The sequence below is a fragment of the Megascapheus bottae genome, chromosome 27, assembly GCF_031878675.1.
Source record: "Megascapheus bottae isolate mThoBot1 chromosome 27, mThoBot2.hap1, whole genome shotgun sequence".
NCBI classification, from domain to species: domain Eukaryota; kingdom Metazoa; phylum Chordata; class Mammalia; order Rodentia; family Geomyidae; genus Megascapheus; species Megascapheus bottae.
In genome coordinates, this window is record NC_143535.1 from 1,476,424 (window position 1) to 1,493,380 (window position 16,957).

Here is a 16,957-nt window from a genome sequence, read left to right on the forward strand (position 1 = left end):
TGTAGACGGGGCAGTGCTGGTGGTGAGGACGAGTGTAGACGGGGCAGTGCTGGTGGTGAGGACGAGTGTAGACGGGGCAGTGCTGGTGGTGAGGACGAGTGTAGACAGAGCAGTGCTGGTGGTGAGGACGAGTGTAGACAGGGCAGTGCTGGTGGTGATGACGAGTGTAGACAGGCAGTGCTGGTGGTGAGGACGAGTGTAGACAGAGCAGTGCTGGTGGTGAGGACGAGTGTAGACAGGGCAGTGCTGGGGGTGAGGACGAGTGTAGACAGCGCAGTGCTGGTGGTGAGGACTAGTGTAGACAGAGCAGTGCTGGTGGTGAGGATGAGTGTAGACAGGGCAGTGGCATGGCACATGGCCCTGTGGAGGTTTCTAGCGTGTATTGTGGGATCCCAGTCATGGGCTTGGACGGTGCCACTTGGCACAGGACACCCAGGATACACTCATGTGAGCTAGTGTCCATAGACACCTCGGGCAGCCGAGGGAGAGGGTCGGGCTGGCTAAGGTGGTGAGAGGCCAGGGCACCATCTTGTGACTTGATGGAGGGGTGAGGCAGGGAGGGGGAGCTCACCTGGTGGACATGGTATGGTGTGGAGGGGAGGGGTGAGGCAGGGAGGGGAGCTCACCTGGTGGACGTGGTGTGGTGTGGAGGGGAGGGGTGAGGCAGGGAGGGGGGCTCACCTGGTTGGGAGGGGTTGTCCTCTTCGTTCCTCCTTCTCCTCGCAGGCAGAGGCCGGGTCTCTTAGTCGTCTTTGCTGTGCAGGCTGGGGCGCAGCTCGTGTGAATAGAACGGGGAGGGTGGGACGCAGGGAACTTCCTCTCTGAGGGCTGGAGTGGAGATGCGGGAGCAGGAGCGCCTGTTGTCCAGGGCACAGGGACTGCAGGGAGCGGAGCTGCTGCACAGCGCGGTGTCTTCCCCGACTGCATTCCGACTTTTTCCCGAGCATGGGTAAACTGTGTTTTGGGGTTTGCTGAAAAGAACATGTGTTCCAGTTTGGATGCAAACATAAGCTTGGATACTAACTTTCTCCTTAGAAAGGAGAAAATGCCCCAGAGAAGAAAAGGAGCAATTTATAAAGCATACCATGCTCAGCAGAGTATCTTCACTTGAACTCCGTGGTCAAGACCGTGGCTGTGGATGACGGGAGACACGTGTGGCGGTTCTTGTGCACACAGCACCTTCAAGGGCGTTGTGTTTGGGGCAAGGTCCAGTGACAACCCTGCCTGCGTCCCTGGAGACGCAGGCGCTGGCGTGGCGCCATGGCAGCTGCCAGCGCAGCGTGGCGTCTCCGAGGCAGGGAGTGCCACGGGATTGTGATGGAGGAGCAGTGGAGCGCCCGCGCGCTCCAGGGACGATGGCCACGTCCTTTCCTGGAATAGTGTGCTTCCAGAGGTGCCAGTAGGAAGTGCAGAGCCGCAGCCTGGCTGTCGGAGAGCATACAGGCGTGCGCAGGGCTGGGGGAGACAGAGACAGACATGTTTCATAGAAAGTTGGGCCTACCAATGTCGAGATTGGTTGTCTATAAGTGACACGCAGGCCAGACCCTGGGTTTGGAGAGGGAAAAGTTCAGACCCATCTGGTCTTCTTATCCAACTCCCACAGGCCATGTAAGGTTAAGTAACTGGTACCATGGTCAGTGTCCATTAAACTATCCAGCTGGCCGTCAACTCACTTGACAAAGAGACGGCTTAACCGGGGCAGAGAGACTGTCAGAAGCACTGGTGAGACATTTCAAACAGGACGGCGAGGATGAAAGACACCTGCCAGGGACATTAGCTCTGTGACCCGCGGTCCAGAGAAGACGCGCGGGCTTGCAGGGAGTGGAGTCCAGCGCCCTCAACTTCATTCCTCTAAAAGCAGAGGCAACAATCGTATCTCGGTTGCATCCAGCCCTGATGTCTCATCCATTGCTTCCTTGCAGAATCTTTTGCTTATGAGTTAAGGAGATTTTTAAACTGCTTATTTTAAGAACAGTTAACAGATCATCTATCCTCTCACAGAATGTATGTGAAAGAAACTATAAACACAGGATTGTTAGGTAATGGTGTTTTTAGCCATGCCTGTCTCTTATTATCTTGGTCACAGAAGTGAAAAAGAAATAATTGATAATAAAATGGAAATGGCTCTTTGAGTCAATACTAAATTACTACTCATAATATTCAAGAACAAGGAATTGATTTGAAGCTAGACACCACTTGAAACTTATCTTTTGTCTTCAGCAGGGCTGAGTTAATGAGGATTTGTAATTACTTTGGATTTTAACTAATGCATCTTTTTCATTTGAGAAACAGATTTTATATTAATGTCATATTTTATGCTTACCCAGTTGCCTGCCCAAGCAAGGTTGAAAAACCATATCGAGGACCTTTGAATACCAGCAATCATTTTAATGAATGGAACATGTTTTTCTTTTTAAATATCTGCCTTTTTGTTAAGAATTTCCATTTTTAAAATTGCAGAAGAGACACCATGATTTCAGCAACTAAAAAGTGTCCAAATTACATTGCTTACCTAGAACGAGATTGAAAACCATGACTAGCATTTTAAATGTCTCATAAGCCATGAAAACTGTCCATATTAACCACACCATATAGAGCCTTTCATCTCCTTTTTAAAAGTCTGGTTGCAAGAAAAGAATAGGATTCCGGACATTCTTTCTGTTTTACTCCCCAGAGACCACATCCCCAAGCATCTGAGGCAGGGACAGAGTGCACCAGAGAGGTCCTTCTGGACTCTGCTCTCAGGTAGACGCACCTGGAAACCCACACTGCACAGCAGCGGGAAAGCAAGGGGGTCCATTGTTCCCGTGTGTTCCCGAGCTCACTAAAGGTTCTCCTTGGGGTCCCTGAGATGCAGAGGAAAGGCAAACAGAGGCAGGATTATTGTTATGTTCTCCCCACTGTTTGGCGATTGCCATTGACATGTAAATTACTCCTTGGAAAGTACAACTTCTCTTCTCCAGCAAGCAGACAACAAAACAGCTCTTCCTAAGCTGTCCAAGATTAATTCCTCTGAACTACTTCCTGAAGGAATTATTCTTTAGAATTCCGCATTTCCTCGGATGGTAATTTGAGAATGACTAGAATGGGAGAACAGCTTGATTCCGAGGCACTATCTACCCAGCAAACGGCTTTAGAAAAATAGGCAGGACAGGAGTTCTTGCTTCAGAGACTGCAGAAGAGCAGACAGGAAAAGGGAGCACGGGGGGGGGGGGGAATGGGGGCACGGGCAAGGGCGGAGAGGAAGCGAAGGAGAAGCAGGGCAGACGCCAAGTCCCCCAGAGCACGTCCCCTCCAGACCTCTTCTTAGGAAGCCATCCTATGCTGATCACAGTCTGCATTCTGGTTTGTACATTTTCCAACTAACATGATGAAGAGGTCCTTTAGCCCAGCAAAGTGCAGTTACTCTAATATCTCACTTTGTGCTCTTACTTATTGAACGGGTATGCTTTTTTAAGTCAAGTATTTCGTAATCTTTCCATTATAATAAGCCATTTGAAGGTGAAATGCACAGGCATCGTCTTCACTTACCTGGGCCCCTTCACCCTGCCTGCCTGCCTGCCTGCCTGGGCCCAGCCGGGCCCCGCCCCCAGGGCCTTCTCCCCCTCCTCTCCCTCACCTCACCACATGGCCTCTGCTTTTCTTCTCTAAGGCAGCAGCCGTTCTGTCGCTTTTGATGTGCATTTCCCCAGTGATTTGGGGCATCACACACTTTTCTGTTCATCTACTGGCCACCCTTTGTTGCACTTTATTTGAGAAGTTTGTTTTCTCGTTTCCTGAGTGGATTGTTATTTCTAGCATCGGTCACCTACAAGATGGGCGTCCAGCAAGGATTTCCTCCTTCCTGCAGGGCTTCTTCTCCCTGCCGACTGTTGCTCTGACTGTGCAGAAGCTTTTTAATTTGATGCAATCCCATCGATCAGGTCTCACTCTCCTGAGCCGCCGAGCCCTGTTCACAAAGCCTCGGCCTGTGATTGGATTTTGAAGTGGTTTTCCTCTGTGTTTCTGAGGGCGTTTTGGAGCTTCAGGGCTTATGTCAGACTGTGATCCTTTTGAGTTGCCTTCTGTAGTGAGGACTGGGGATCCGTCGACATTTGTGCCCTGTGGAAACTCCGTTTTCTCAGCTCTTGTCTTGCTTGCAGTGTCTGTGTGTGGAACCTTCGCTGGGAATCGGGACAGTTTATTTCTGGAACTTGTAATTCTGTTCACTGGGTGGGGATTATTTTGTTTGTTTTGCTACTTTTGCTTTTTAATGATGATGTCTTTTTATTGTTATGTTTTATTCGCAAATCTGTTTATACACCCTGCACGAGCAAGGGTTCACTGTAATTCATAAATTTTTCCATCTTCAGGTAGCGCTGAGCCCGAGTGAAGACTGCAAGTAAGCTAGCTCTCCACCCCGTCCTGGGTTGCCGTCCTGTGCGTGCACCCATTCTTGCCTCGTGCTCGGGGGCCTGGTAAACTAACTACCCCACTTTCAACCGTGAGAAATGTCCGTGAATCCATCGCCACAGTTTGTATGAGACGCTTTGCCATCAGGCTTTTCTTACCTTCAGATGAAAATCAGCACATTTTTAAATATCTTCCTATATATGGAGGCTTAATGTTTCATGCCAAGGAATCAAATCCCTACGTCATGCACTCAACCTCCCAGATATGATAAATGTGAATATGGGGAGTCTTCATGCTAATCATAAAGGGAATCACTTCATGCAATTATTGACGTCATTTGACTATTATAATGCCTGTTCTGCATCAAAATGTGTAAATACGTCATGCTTGCTAATTAAAAATCTAGCACTCAAACTCTGAAGGCAGGAATTAGGATTGTGTACCCTGCTTCGTGTACATGAGGGCGGTAGCTAGTATGCCAGAGGGCTCTGGAAAGATCTAGACCAGATATTGACATAAGTGGAGTGCTTATCGCAGTTCCACGGGGCCATAGAGAAAGGCAAGTAGCCCCCCCCCCCAATTTAAAACCAATACCCCACATCCAAAACCAAACTTACTCGTGCAGGAAAGAAACGCTGCAGCGTTAGTTGTGGAGGTTTTGCTTCCCCCGTATTTTAGATGGTTCCGGGGGACGTGAAGGGGTTTGTGTTTCGTGGCCGTCGGCACATACAGCCTGTGTTCCCTGCACTCCAGCTTCCCCACACCACTGTCACCTTCTCTCTCTCTCCTCCTCCTCCTCCTCCCCACACGAACACCCCAGCCCCACCCAGGACCTGCTTTGAAGTCCTGTTTTCACTTTTTAAATGTATGTTACTCAAGCCAGTCTGCTCTTGATGATCTATATTTTAGAGTTTTTAAAATACATTTACTGGCATCTGTAGCTTATTTCTGCATAGAGCTTTCATGGATTGGCCCATTATCCTCACTCCTAAAATGAACTTTCCAGTTCAGGCACTTGAACAATTCGCATGAAAGATATTTATCTTTGGGGATATCATGTGACGTTGTAGTTAAATTTTTAGGAACTGGGCAGTAAAATTTCCAAATGTTTCATATGCAGTTTGTCAAGCCAAAACCAAGTGGTGAACTATTATTAATATAGTCGATTTTAATATTAAGGGAAGACAGCCACTTCACCAAGAATATATATTTCTTGAACATAATTTAACGGCCTTGCTAGATCTAGTAGGTATGAATAGCTCCATTTTTATTTTCAGTATAAAGCTCATGCTCTTGATTTACACTTTACAAATAGAAAAGCTACTCATTTTTTAAAATTTTTAGTATTTTCCCTATATGCTTTGGAATTTAATTATGGGCTGTAAATTAGGAAAGCCTTTTTGAAAGGACAGAGCTTAGATGTTATTAATAATTTTCACTATATTAAAAATGGACAACATAAATGAAAGCCACGTGGAAACCCTGGAGGAATTTTATCAGACACACCCCATATTTTAAAGGAAGCCTTGCCAGCTCTGGTGGCTACCTGAACAAGGACAGCAATCTGGGTGCCCAAGGGGCCCCCCCCACCCCGAACCCCACACCCACCTCCTGCACCTCACACCCTGGCTCCACACTCCCCACCCTGCACCCACCTTCCACTTTCCCCGGGGGCCAGCAGCCGGCAGGACACGGAGGGGTGTGGACGGTTCCGGCTTCTCCAGCCACCGCAGCTCCCTTCAGTCTGTCAGACACGGCCACCCACATCCAGTTCTTCTTCCCCTCTGAGTATCGCTCCCATGGCTGTGTGCACACAGCCCCAACTTGGAAAATTCAGATTCCTTTTTTAAGTTCAGCAACACGATGACGAAGACAATAGCAGCGTGCTTTCACGTCGATAACGTGTGCGTAGCAAGCTTTGGAAACTGGGTCTTTTTCCCCCCGCCATTCACCGAAAGCCACGTAAAGTCAGTTGTCCTTGCCAGCACTCAGAGAGAGACACACGACTCACCATTGCCCCCCTCACATGCTTCCCTGGGGAATCTGGGGGACCAGGACCAGCTGTTGGCTGTGACTAGGGTTCTAAATTGAACAAGATGCTCTCGCATCTGATTTCAGAGGTGACGCTTCGCAAAACACACCGTGAACCGTTGGGTTTTAATGTTTTCTAGTGAGAAAATGAATTTATAGTTGGAAGAGCCACCAAAAGCAAAAGTTAGTCTACTAGGTGAAATGTCAGAAATGAACAGAAGACAGCCATAATTGGACTTGGGAAAGCTCAATACAAAGCCACATGAACGCTGCTAAAAATGCAAATAATAGGTGTTCTTAAACTCCTTAAGGATATTAACAAGACGATAAGGGAAATGTGGTTTTTAATACCAGATCGAGAAGGACTCGTTGCTGCTTCTGAAAATTCAATTCTGTTCACAGTTCAGCTCACACCTGACTTTCCCTGTCCGCCAAGCTGCTGTGGTGGTAAACACGCTGCGCCTGGGAACCTTGGCTCGGCCGGGGGATGTCGGGGGCCGGGCTGGCCACAGGGACTTTCCACTCCGTGAGGAGCAGAGATCTAACGCAGCCTGCTTCAGTCCTGGCCCAGGACGAAGGCCCAGGGAAGGATCCCTGGCCACGGCTGCAGGGGCTGAGGTTCTCCTGCCCGTCAGAGGCTGTGCTGTGCCTCACGCAGTAAAACCGCCCCTCCCATCAGTGTTAATTGTTGGCTAACACCTGCTGATGGGCCTGGATCCCCCCAAATGCCATGGTGGCCGAAAGCCCCTTCCCGGGCCTAAGCCGAGCGGGCAGCGTCATAGCTGGCGGGGCCAGCACCTGCCTGTGGTCAGGGGCCATTCCAGACCCAAGGACGCCACGACCACCCGTCCCCGCCCGGCCCCTCCAGTGCCGCCTCAGTCTTCTGCCTGGAGAATTCTCAGTGTGCCCTGGCTTCATTAATTGCTAACTGATTAATGGATGAATTTGGGGCATTATGAAGTTAATTACTTTATTTTCTCCAGGGATACAAAGGACATAAAGAACCAGCATGATCTCCTTGTAATGAGCAATGCTTTTGTTCCTGTGTTGCATCTTAGTTTGCCTGTGCTGGATCTGAGGGTTTTTTTAAGTATTTATTTCACTCTCCTGGATAAATCTGGTTTTCTTCTTACTGCAAGGTTGTGAAGCCTGAGGTGGATTTTGGTTTCGCTCATTCTGTCACTGAGCCTGCGGATTGAGTAATACATGTGTGCAGCGCCTGCTGCCGGCTCAGTCCAGGTTGCTGGGCTCCCTGGAGCCCGGGGAGGAGTGCCCAGGACCAGGGCGTCTGCTTCCTGCCGCGGCCCCCTGACCAGCAGTGAGCCTGTCCTGGCCCCGTGGCAGCCGGCATTATTTTCTGAGTGGGGATCTCTCGGTGTCCATCAGAACTTGGGGGTTGTGCCCACGCCCCTGTGGGGTCTTCCGCCCTTGGCTGCTCTGTGCCTTCCTGAGTGTTGCTGGGCCGTGCTGGGCTTTGTCACTGTTGCCTGGACCGTGAGTGCTGCCCAAGGCCGTGGAGGGCACGGGGAGGGAGGCTGGCAGATGCCGGGCAGCAGAAACCCCGGGCCTGGCTGCATGCACGTGGCCGCTCTGCTCAGCCCTCCGTGGCCTGGCTGGCAGTCTTCTGGCTGGTGAGCTCTGGCGGGTGTGGACGTGGGTGACACACAGCCGCAGGTGACCACAGGGCACAGGACAGGCCCCGGGCTCCCAGCCCCTGGACACACATGGCTGCCAAGTAGTTTTCCTTAGCTGAGTGTCAGTGGAGAGCTGGGCGTTTTGCTGTCATTGTTCTCCTTGGGTCTCTGGGCCTGGCGAGCGGCTTACCCAGGACACAGACATGCATGGGGTCGGCTGACCCTCTACGGCGCCCCTTCCCAAGCCAGGAGCCCGAGGCCTGGGCATCTGGAGATGGGAGTGTTTGCAGTGATGGCAGCAGAGAGGAGAATCAGGGAGGCTCAGTCGGTGGGACGCGGCGGGGCAGGGTGGGCTAAGATGGGAGACGTGCCTCGAGACGTGCCTCCGCCATGTGCAGGGCAGGAAGCGAGACCCTGCCTCAGAAGTCACCACAGAAGGCCGGCGGCAACGCAGCCAGTGACACGGGACCCTGAGCTGTGACCTCAGTATGGCTGCACTCACGGCAGGGTGGAGGGGTAGGGGGCCCGCTGGTCTGTGCCCAGCCCCCCGCTCTCTTTGTCCTCATCGCAAGTTCTTGCTTAACAAGACTAGTAACGCACTAATTACTACGTCCACGGACCCTTCATTATAAATCACCGTGATTTAAAACGTCTGCTTCATGGACGCTAGCAGGGTCCCTGAGTTAAGAGTCAAAGCCGATGGTTTTGATGCCCATGCCCAGAGCTAAGGGTCCATCTAATGTAGACGCCTGTCCTCCCGTGCTGGGTCGCATTCACACGATGAGATTAAGCTTCTCACCCCTGAGGAGAAACCTCCAGGGCGCACTGGAACTGTGACAGAAACACTTGGGAGAGTCGGGGGTCCTGGGGGTTCTTCCAGGTTCTGCTGGCTAACGCGCTAACGCGCTAACGCCCCCGGGGTGTGAGCCGTCGTAAGGCCTCCAAACACCATGCCCGCTGGACAACCACTTTCATAGCCGCCATCCCCAGTCCTCCCGGCTCTCCCCACACCCACACGCCTTATTCCCCTGCCTTCCCTTCTTTTCCTGGTCTTCGTAACTTCTAGTCAGAGGCTGTCCTGTGCCCTTTCCCTGATTTGGTCTTCTCTAGGTGATAGTTGGCCTCACCCCAGCCTTCCATCACCCCTAAAGCCTGCTGTAAGTAAAAAGATACAATCAGTACACAACCGCGTGTCGTGTCCTCAACACTGCGAAACCGTTTCAAATGTTTGGCCATGCCTTCCTCCAGATAAACGCATGAGGTACCCTGCTCATCTGAAGATGAAGCCGCGGAGGTCTGGAGAGATGACAGACTTGGTTGAAGCACTGCCAGATGCCGGCGTGGTCCTGGCTGGGCGTCCCTGCTGGGGGGGCAGGCAAACCACCCAGCAGCGCCGGTCCATGCCCGCAGCTGACAGATGCCATCCGAATGGCTCTCTGTGCCAGCACGTGCCATTAATATACTGCAAAGTAAAACTTAACTTTGAAGACAACAGGATTAATACAGGTGGGGACCAAAGGGGAATAACTAATGCAGAGGACATAGTGAATGAGTCTTTCCGATGCAGCATTTTGGACAGTTCCTTGTCGTATTTCTGCTCTTTTTTTTTTTTTTTACCAGTTGTTAAAACCCAGTAAGTTCGTCAATAAACACCAAGTTAAATAGAAAAATTTGAGGGTAAGCGTAGGCTCTTATAATTTTAAAATTGTTCGATTCCATTATGAATGATGACGTGTTCATCGCGGGCTCGGGCTCCACAGGCCACCGTCCCTCCCTTCTTACCTCTTGTAGACACACAAGACAGATGACATCATGTCTACACCCAGAATGCAAGCTAACATAGTCCTGCACGGAGCTTGAAATAAACTGCAGATGCGAAGTTAATTTAATTCCTAAGCTTCCACATGAAGGTCTGTGTCACTGGTTCCACTCTAGGAGTTAGCTCCGCCTTGACCCGTTACCATGGCAACTGCTGACCCTTCCGCGGGCACCGCTGTGGCTCTTCCTGGCTCAGTGATTACCAGGAGGTGATCAGTGGTTCGAGTCCATTTAATTAGTCCTACCATGTCAAAGGCGCACTTCGGAGTTCATTAATCCCTTTAATTATAAAAGATATCTGATGTAGGCAATAATCTGGGATATATTCTTGGAATGCACAAGTGTCTTTTTCCTTTTCATTTTCCTTGTTGGTCCTGGGTTAGAACTCTGGGCCTGGGTGCCACCGCCAAGCCTTTATGCTAAAGGCGAACGCTCTACCGCTTGAAACACAGCTCCAGTTCCGGCTCTTGTCTGCTTCCTTGGAGACGAGAGCGTCTCACTCACGGACTTTCTTGCCCAGGCTGGCTTCAAACCTTGATCCTCAGAGCTCTGCCTGCTGAGTCGCTCGGATCACAGGCGTGGGCCACTGGCACCTGGCTTACAGAAGTAGTTTTGGTGGTGTCGCTGAGACTTTACACTGCAGAGCCCTGTTGTAGACTCAGGACCCCCTCACGGTGACCTTCACTGGGGGCCAGCCTGAGCCCAGAGCGGGGGAGACTCCTCCCAGCCCCAGCCACATGGGCCTCCAGGCTGCAAAAATGTCCAACCCAAGGAGGGCTCACCACTTGGCTCCGGGGGAGAGCACCTGCCTGGCAAGCGTGGGGCGCAGGCAGGAGCGGCCCTGTGGAAAGCACAGGCGTGGCTCTGTGCTTCATTCCATAGGACGGAGGCTTGGCATGGCTGCCTCTCACCTCACGTCCATACTCGCAGGCTGACGGCCGTGATGTCAGGAGGAGTTTCTTAAATCAATTCAACGCGCCTCAGGGCTCACTCATCGAAGACGATTTTGGATCGGTGAAGCTGTATTCCCCGCCTCCCCACGCTAATTCAGTCACCAGGCCTGAGCCCGCACAGGCCGTGGAAGGAGATGGGAGGCTGGCGTCGTGGCACTGCCAGCGCTGGCCTGCCTGCTTGCCTGGCATCTGTCACAGACCTGCACTGAGGGCCTGTCTTCCTTCCTCTCGAGTGTGCCAGTGCACCACCTGGAAGATGGGAGAGCCCAGCCAGACCGAGAGAAAGGAGCTGCTGTCAGGTGAAACGGCGTGGGATTGGCACACAGCCAGTGGGGCAGGAGAGTCTCTGGGGCCCACAGCACTATAATGTCTCCCTTGCTTTTCTTTCATGAAGGAGTTCTGAGTTGTACCACAATGTAAATTCATGTCACTCTCAACATGCAGCGAGGATCACTCTCAGACCCCACCTTGGCCTGCAAAGCCGCGAGACGTGCGTGGCACACCGGACACATCTCAAGGCGCTCATCCGGCCGCTGGGCCCCTCGCAGAGAAACCAACCACGGAGCACTCTGCTCCGTGCTCGTCGGGAACGGCGAAGACGTGCTCCGTGTGCAAGTGAGCAGCTTCGTTTAAAAAGAAACGGTGGCACCTTCTGTACTAGTGAAGCCTTATTCAATAGACGCAGAAAAATCAAGCCGATGTATGTTGTTCAGAAGATGGAGATGGCAAGTCAGGAGAGGATGGGCCCCTGCCTGCAGGATCGATGCAGGAGTGGAGAGGTGCACAGACCCAGAGTCTCCTCTGTGCCCAAGAGTCATCTTTTGCAGGCGGACACGAGCGCCATGTCTGAGGCTCGAGCAGCTCCTGCCGGCATCTGAGCGTCCTCCAGTCCAGAGGGCGCAGTGCTGCCTTAAAATCAAATGCTAACCTGCTCAGTGAAGGCGTGCAGAGGTGGGGTCGCCTTTGAATGGTGACGCTCCTTCAGAGACATCGCCCACCCAGGACGGCTTGAGTGTCACCACGGCTGTGGATTTTCTAGGGCGAGGTCAGAGGAAAAATCTCCTGACAGACTGACCGGGTCTTTCTGTAACCATCAGACAGAAAGGCGGGCTTGAAGGCTGCTGGGAGGGAGAAAAGCCTCGGAAAGGGGAATAAATAGGCAAGGCATCACAAAGGCCAAGCCCTCCTTTTTGCAGATGATGGAAGTGAATGAATTAAACTAGAGGTCAGGTAACACGCTGGACAGACGAGGGCTTCAGTACCGCCTGTCCCCTGTGCCACTGCCACACCAGAAATTGTGCTAAGTGATGTCAGTTGCTTACTGCTCAACATGTACTGCGAGCTAAATAGTAGAATGGTTATTCTCTGAGGGACAACTAACTAAATAAAATGTATCCTTTTAATATTAACGAGCTGAGCTGCGGTCAGACTTTCTAATTAGGTCAGCATAATTTAAAGCAGACTAAAAACCCTCTCAACTGGGAATATCAAAAATTCATAGTTTTGCCCTGGATGGTTTCTCTGTGGCCTGGCAGGATCTAGAAGAGCAGTGGTTTACTGGAGTGTCTGCACAGACAGCGAGCGGGAAAGACAATGCAGAACTCAAAGTGGTGGTAAACTCAGAGTGATCGACAGGTCCCAGTCCTTTGTCATCGTTGTCTGGAGTCTGTCCCACAGGGACCTGTCAGCCTTTCTCGGTGCAGGCCAGGCTGATGTGAAATGACAGATGACTCCGCTCCCAGCACCGGGGGACAGCTTCCATGCCACCCAGACACCGCTGCTGCTCCAGAAACTTCTCCACCTGGGTTTACACAGGACCACATTTCCTGTTTCGAGGAACCCAGTGAAACTTGCTCCAAAACCATTCATCTGCCTTGCTTGTGCTTGGTTTTAATTTCTTTTTCTCGGAGAGATCAATTTCTCATTAGTGCTAAGCCGAATGCTTCCAGGGAAGATGAAGAAATGTATTTAGTTGAGACAAGCTTTATCAAATTCAAAAGCCTATAAGAGAAAATAATAGAAAATAGAAAAACAATCCTATAAACACACAAGTTTATATCTAGCTGTAAGGTGTTTTTCAAAAAGTGCAATTTCAGAGACGTGGGCCAGGGAGAGCCCGACTCATCCCGTGTCTCACCAGTGACACACAGAAGCAAGTGGAGGTCTCCCACATGCCTGACCCCTCCCCCGCCCTCCCTTCCTTTCTCCCTTCCTCTTCCTTCCCATGTAGGGAACACATTTACACCAGTGAGTGCATATTGGAACTCACAGGAACATAATAGAAGGACGAGAAAGACTAAGTTCTGTGCACACACAGGCTATAACCGAGTTGAGAACAGCCAGTCCTCTGTAAGAGCAGGGAAGGCAGAAGGGACTCCCCCGGCAGCGGCTCCAGTCACTCCAGTCACAGACAGGTACCAGTGGCCCCTGGGAAAAGGAAGAACGAGCTGGGCGTGGTGGCACACATCTGTATCTACACCAGCGAGGCAGAGAAAGGAGCAATGGAAACCGTGTATGCATCCAGAAGCAAGCGCGTGGATAGAGGGGCGCGTGGTGGCGGTGGAGGGCAGTGGTCTGGAGCAGGTCACAGGAGCTAATAAAGGAAGACCCGGGATCCTGGCTTCTGCAGAGAAAGGCTGCGAGTGGAGTTCCACACACTCTGGGGTCCGTGGGATTCGCCTCCGAGGTGGCCAGGTCTGCAGCTCCACCCCTGCTCCTCCTCCGTGCGCCCTGCACGCACTCCGGGCCTCACGCTTTCACTCTACCATTTGGTGGTCCATGCAGAGCCCGGCGCTTCGTGCAGTCTGGGTTTACTCAGTAGCTACTCCCTGACAGGGGGGACGAGGTGAAGCAGGTGACAGGCTGGTCCAGAGCCCAGCGCACATCGGACACCACCGGAGGCTGCTGCTGCACCGGGGCCGGCGGGGATGCACAGCTTACAACAGACCAGAGTCTCCACCAGAGGTAGCCATAATTTCATACGTGAAGTAGCTTACTGTTGTCACACTGCGCGCCACAGATGGGGCCGGGGATAAGGAGATTTGATGTCCTTATTCACGCTCACGGCCCCTTGCTTTCTCTCTCCTGAAGGAAGTGAGTGCCCAACGAGCGCACGCTCTCATTCAACTCCCTCTGCTCTGGTGGCTAGGAGGGAGAAAAGGACCGAGGTACTAATTAAATTTGAAACCCTGCCATGATAAATGCACAGGAGAATATGTTCATTCCAAATGTCAACCTCATTTTCTCTGAACTTCTAAAAATGTTTAATAATTCCTTAGGTTTTCACCTTTATAGGATGAATGAAGGTCTGCGTTGGAGAGGGGTCTTGCAAGAGACCAAGTGCAGTCAGAGACACCACATCCTCACGTTGTAAAAATGCCCTGCTGGCTGGTCGCATTTTCCTACCCTTGTGCCAGGGGCAGTAGAAAAAGCCACCATAAATCATCTCCCGGCGGAGTACAATTAATTTTGTGCTCTGGACTTGTCCTTCTCTATATTTTTTATGCTGTTTCTTTTTATATTTGAATTTTGAGGTCACTGTTGGCTGGAGGTGAAATATCCAAGCTTGATATTAAAGCGCTGCTCGTAGTTACAGTAGCCTGCCGTCATAACCAAATTCCGGGCCGCCTCTCCCCACCGTTTGTAAATTGGCTGTCACAAACGGTCACAAGGAAAATTAACCTGCAGCTCCAGCTCCCTTGACCAGGGGAAGAGTGGGCATGGTCGTCACCTGTGTCTCCGGGGTAAAACCTCCTGGAGTCCTTGCCTATTTCCCATTTTCCTTTATCTTGTTTTCCTTCCCGTTTCCTGAGAAGTGGTGTCCCACTTGGTCATAGGTGCTTATGGCTTGGTTGATTTGTCGGAAAAGAGGAAACGAAGCTTTTCTAATGATTTTCAGAATAGCTGTTCTTCCAGAGGGCAGCCTGCGGATCCTGAGCGCGGCCAGGTCGGACGAGGGCGACTACACCTGCCACGCCGAGAACAGCTTCGGCACCGCCCAGATCGTGGCCACCCTGTCGGTCAAAGGTGAGGCGAGGAGGGCCTGGCGGGCTGTGGGCGTGAGGGTGCCGGGGCACGTCCCGTGGGCACACGTTTCAGGTCCCCAGAGCACGGCACTCACAGCCCACACAGCCGTCATTTCCATGCGCTGAAAGTGGAAACCCACTGTTTGTAAAATAATTCTGCTTTGTGGGACTGGGAAAAGATGACACCTGAGGACGCCCTCTCTGCCGCCTCCCCCTGCCAAGCCAGTAATGAAAACATCTTCCCCTGCCCAGCAGCCCCGCACTTCGGAGTAAATCGAGGATTCTGCTCGGTGCACGCGGGGAGCGGAGGAATAGGGCCCTTCGCTCCCCCCAAAACGTTAGCACCACCCAGGAAGTTCCCCCTCTGACCCTCAAGTGGGGCTCAGCGGGAAGGAACTGACAGGCGGGTCAGCCCCCCCACCCCGTGTGCAGCCATGCAATCTTATTCCCATTCATGTTTCAGTATAGTATGTACTGCGGATTATGTGCTTCATTTTCTGGTTCTAAATTAGATGCCAAGAATGTTTTTGCTTGACAGTGAACAAAGTAACATGGAATCTCAAAAACTAAAAGCTTGGGTGGAAAAATCTCTTCGGGTCACAAAAGATGTTTTTTTGCAACTGAATTGTGTACTTAATTTGATTTTTTTTCCTCGCAAGTATTTCTTATCATATTAGGCTATACAAATATTTTTAAAAATTAGGTTAAAAACGAGATGGGAAGAGATGAGGATGAAAACTGTGGATGTGTTTAGCACTTTTGCGTGAGCCGTCCCGGGGGCGTGACGCGCTCACGTGTCTCTGTCTTTGGGAATAAACACGTACTTGAGATCACCCATGGAGGTAGCTTAGAGAAGGAACTTCCCACACTCCTCCTTCCTTCCGTCTTGGTGCCCATTGGTCTTCTGCATAGGAAGCCATGCTGCTGAGCCCGCGGACGTGGTAAACAGCACCCATGCTGGTGGGTGTGAGTTTGAGGGAATGCTCGCTGCCTGCCCTCCTCACAAGCTCTCACTCTGCTAGAGCCCCACTCGAAGCAGAACCAGAGCAGAGCAGCACCCAGGGTGTGAGCATGGGGCACGCTGCTCCGTCCTGCCGAGGTGGTGGTGGGAGAGAGGTGAGATGTGCAGCCCCGGTATCACAGAATTCCCCTTGTGCGCTCAGTGCTGTGTGCGTGTGGCCTCATCTGAGCTTCCACTCGAGCCTCAAAGCATCAGCCACCACTCTAACTCCGTGGTGCCACCGCCACCCAGCGCAGCCCCTGAGCGCCTGGCGAGGTGCGGGCCACCCAGCCAGACCCGCATCCCTGTCCCTCGGGTGTTTTCAGCCAGTGACATGAGAAGGGGTGCTGGGCACAGCCTGGCCCTGTGGGCATTGCTAACGAGACGCGTTCACTTCCTCAGAGCCCACTAGGATCGAACTCACTCCCAAAAAGACGGAGTTAACCGTGGGCGAGAGCGTCGTTCTCAACTGCAGAGCCATCCACGACGCCAGCCTGGGGGTCACCTTCCACTGGACGCTGAAGGGACAGCCCATTGACTTCGAGAAGGACGGCGGACATTTTGAAAGCATCAGAGCCGTAAGTTTGCTCACCATTCGTTACTTTTTGTGTAATTATTTTAGAAATGTTGACACCTATAAGAACGTTTTGTCCAAGAAAAGCTGAGAAAAACATAGGGAAAAATCGAGATGATTGCCTTTCTTCTACTAGGTCACGTCAAACTGAAACCCCAGAAAGAAGTTAGAAAAGCATCATTATGTGAGTCTGTGTGCTCTGCCATTTAAATGCTGCCAACAGTCACACACTTTTTTCTCAAAAGTTCTCTTTCAAGTATTGTTACGGTAACTGTCACACCGCAGACACGCACGTCTGCTGACCTTCTCCTCATGAGCTTGTCACGTGAGAGGGCCGGTGGCCTCCCCCACCCACACAGACAGACCTGCAGCCAGTCCTCAGAGCCCACAGACCTCAGGCAGCCACGGTATCGTTCCACTTACATGTCTACACGGCAGTCAGGGAGCCACAGCCAGACTCTCTGACCATCACAGACAGGGCCCACCATCATTCTGTAGAGAAATGGAGAGGCTCTTCCTCAGAGACTGTG

General features: G+C 51.7%; 1 protein-coding gene across 1 annotated transcript in view; it reads left to right on the top strand.

Moving 5' to 3' along the window:
- Cntn5 (contactin 5) overlaps positions 1–16,957 on the top strand; it is a 154,674-nt gene that overhangs the window by 81,108 nt on the left and 56,609 nt on the right. Inside the window, exons 11-12 of the mRNA XM_090319231.1 lie at positions 14,727–14,854; positions 16,256–16,431. Of these exons, the coding sequence (XP_090175357.1) occupies positions 14,727–14,854; positions 16,256–16,431 (304 nt within the window). The remainder of the gene's footprint in view (positions 1–14,726; positions 14,855–16,255; positions 16,432–16,957) is intronic.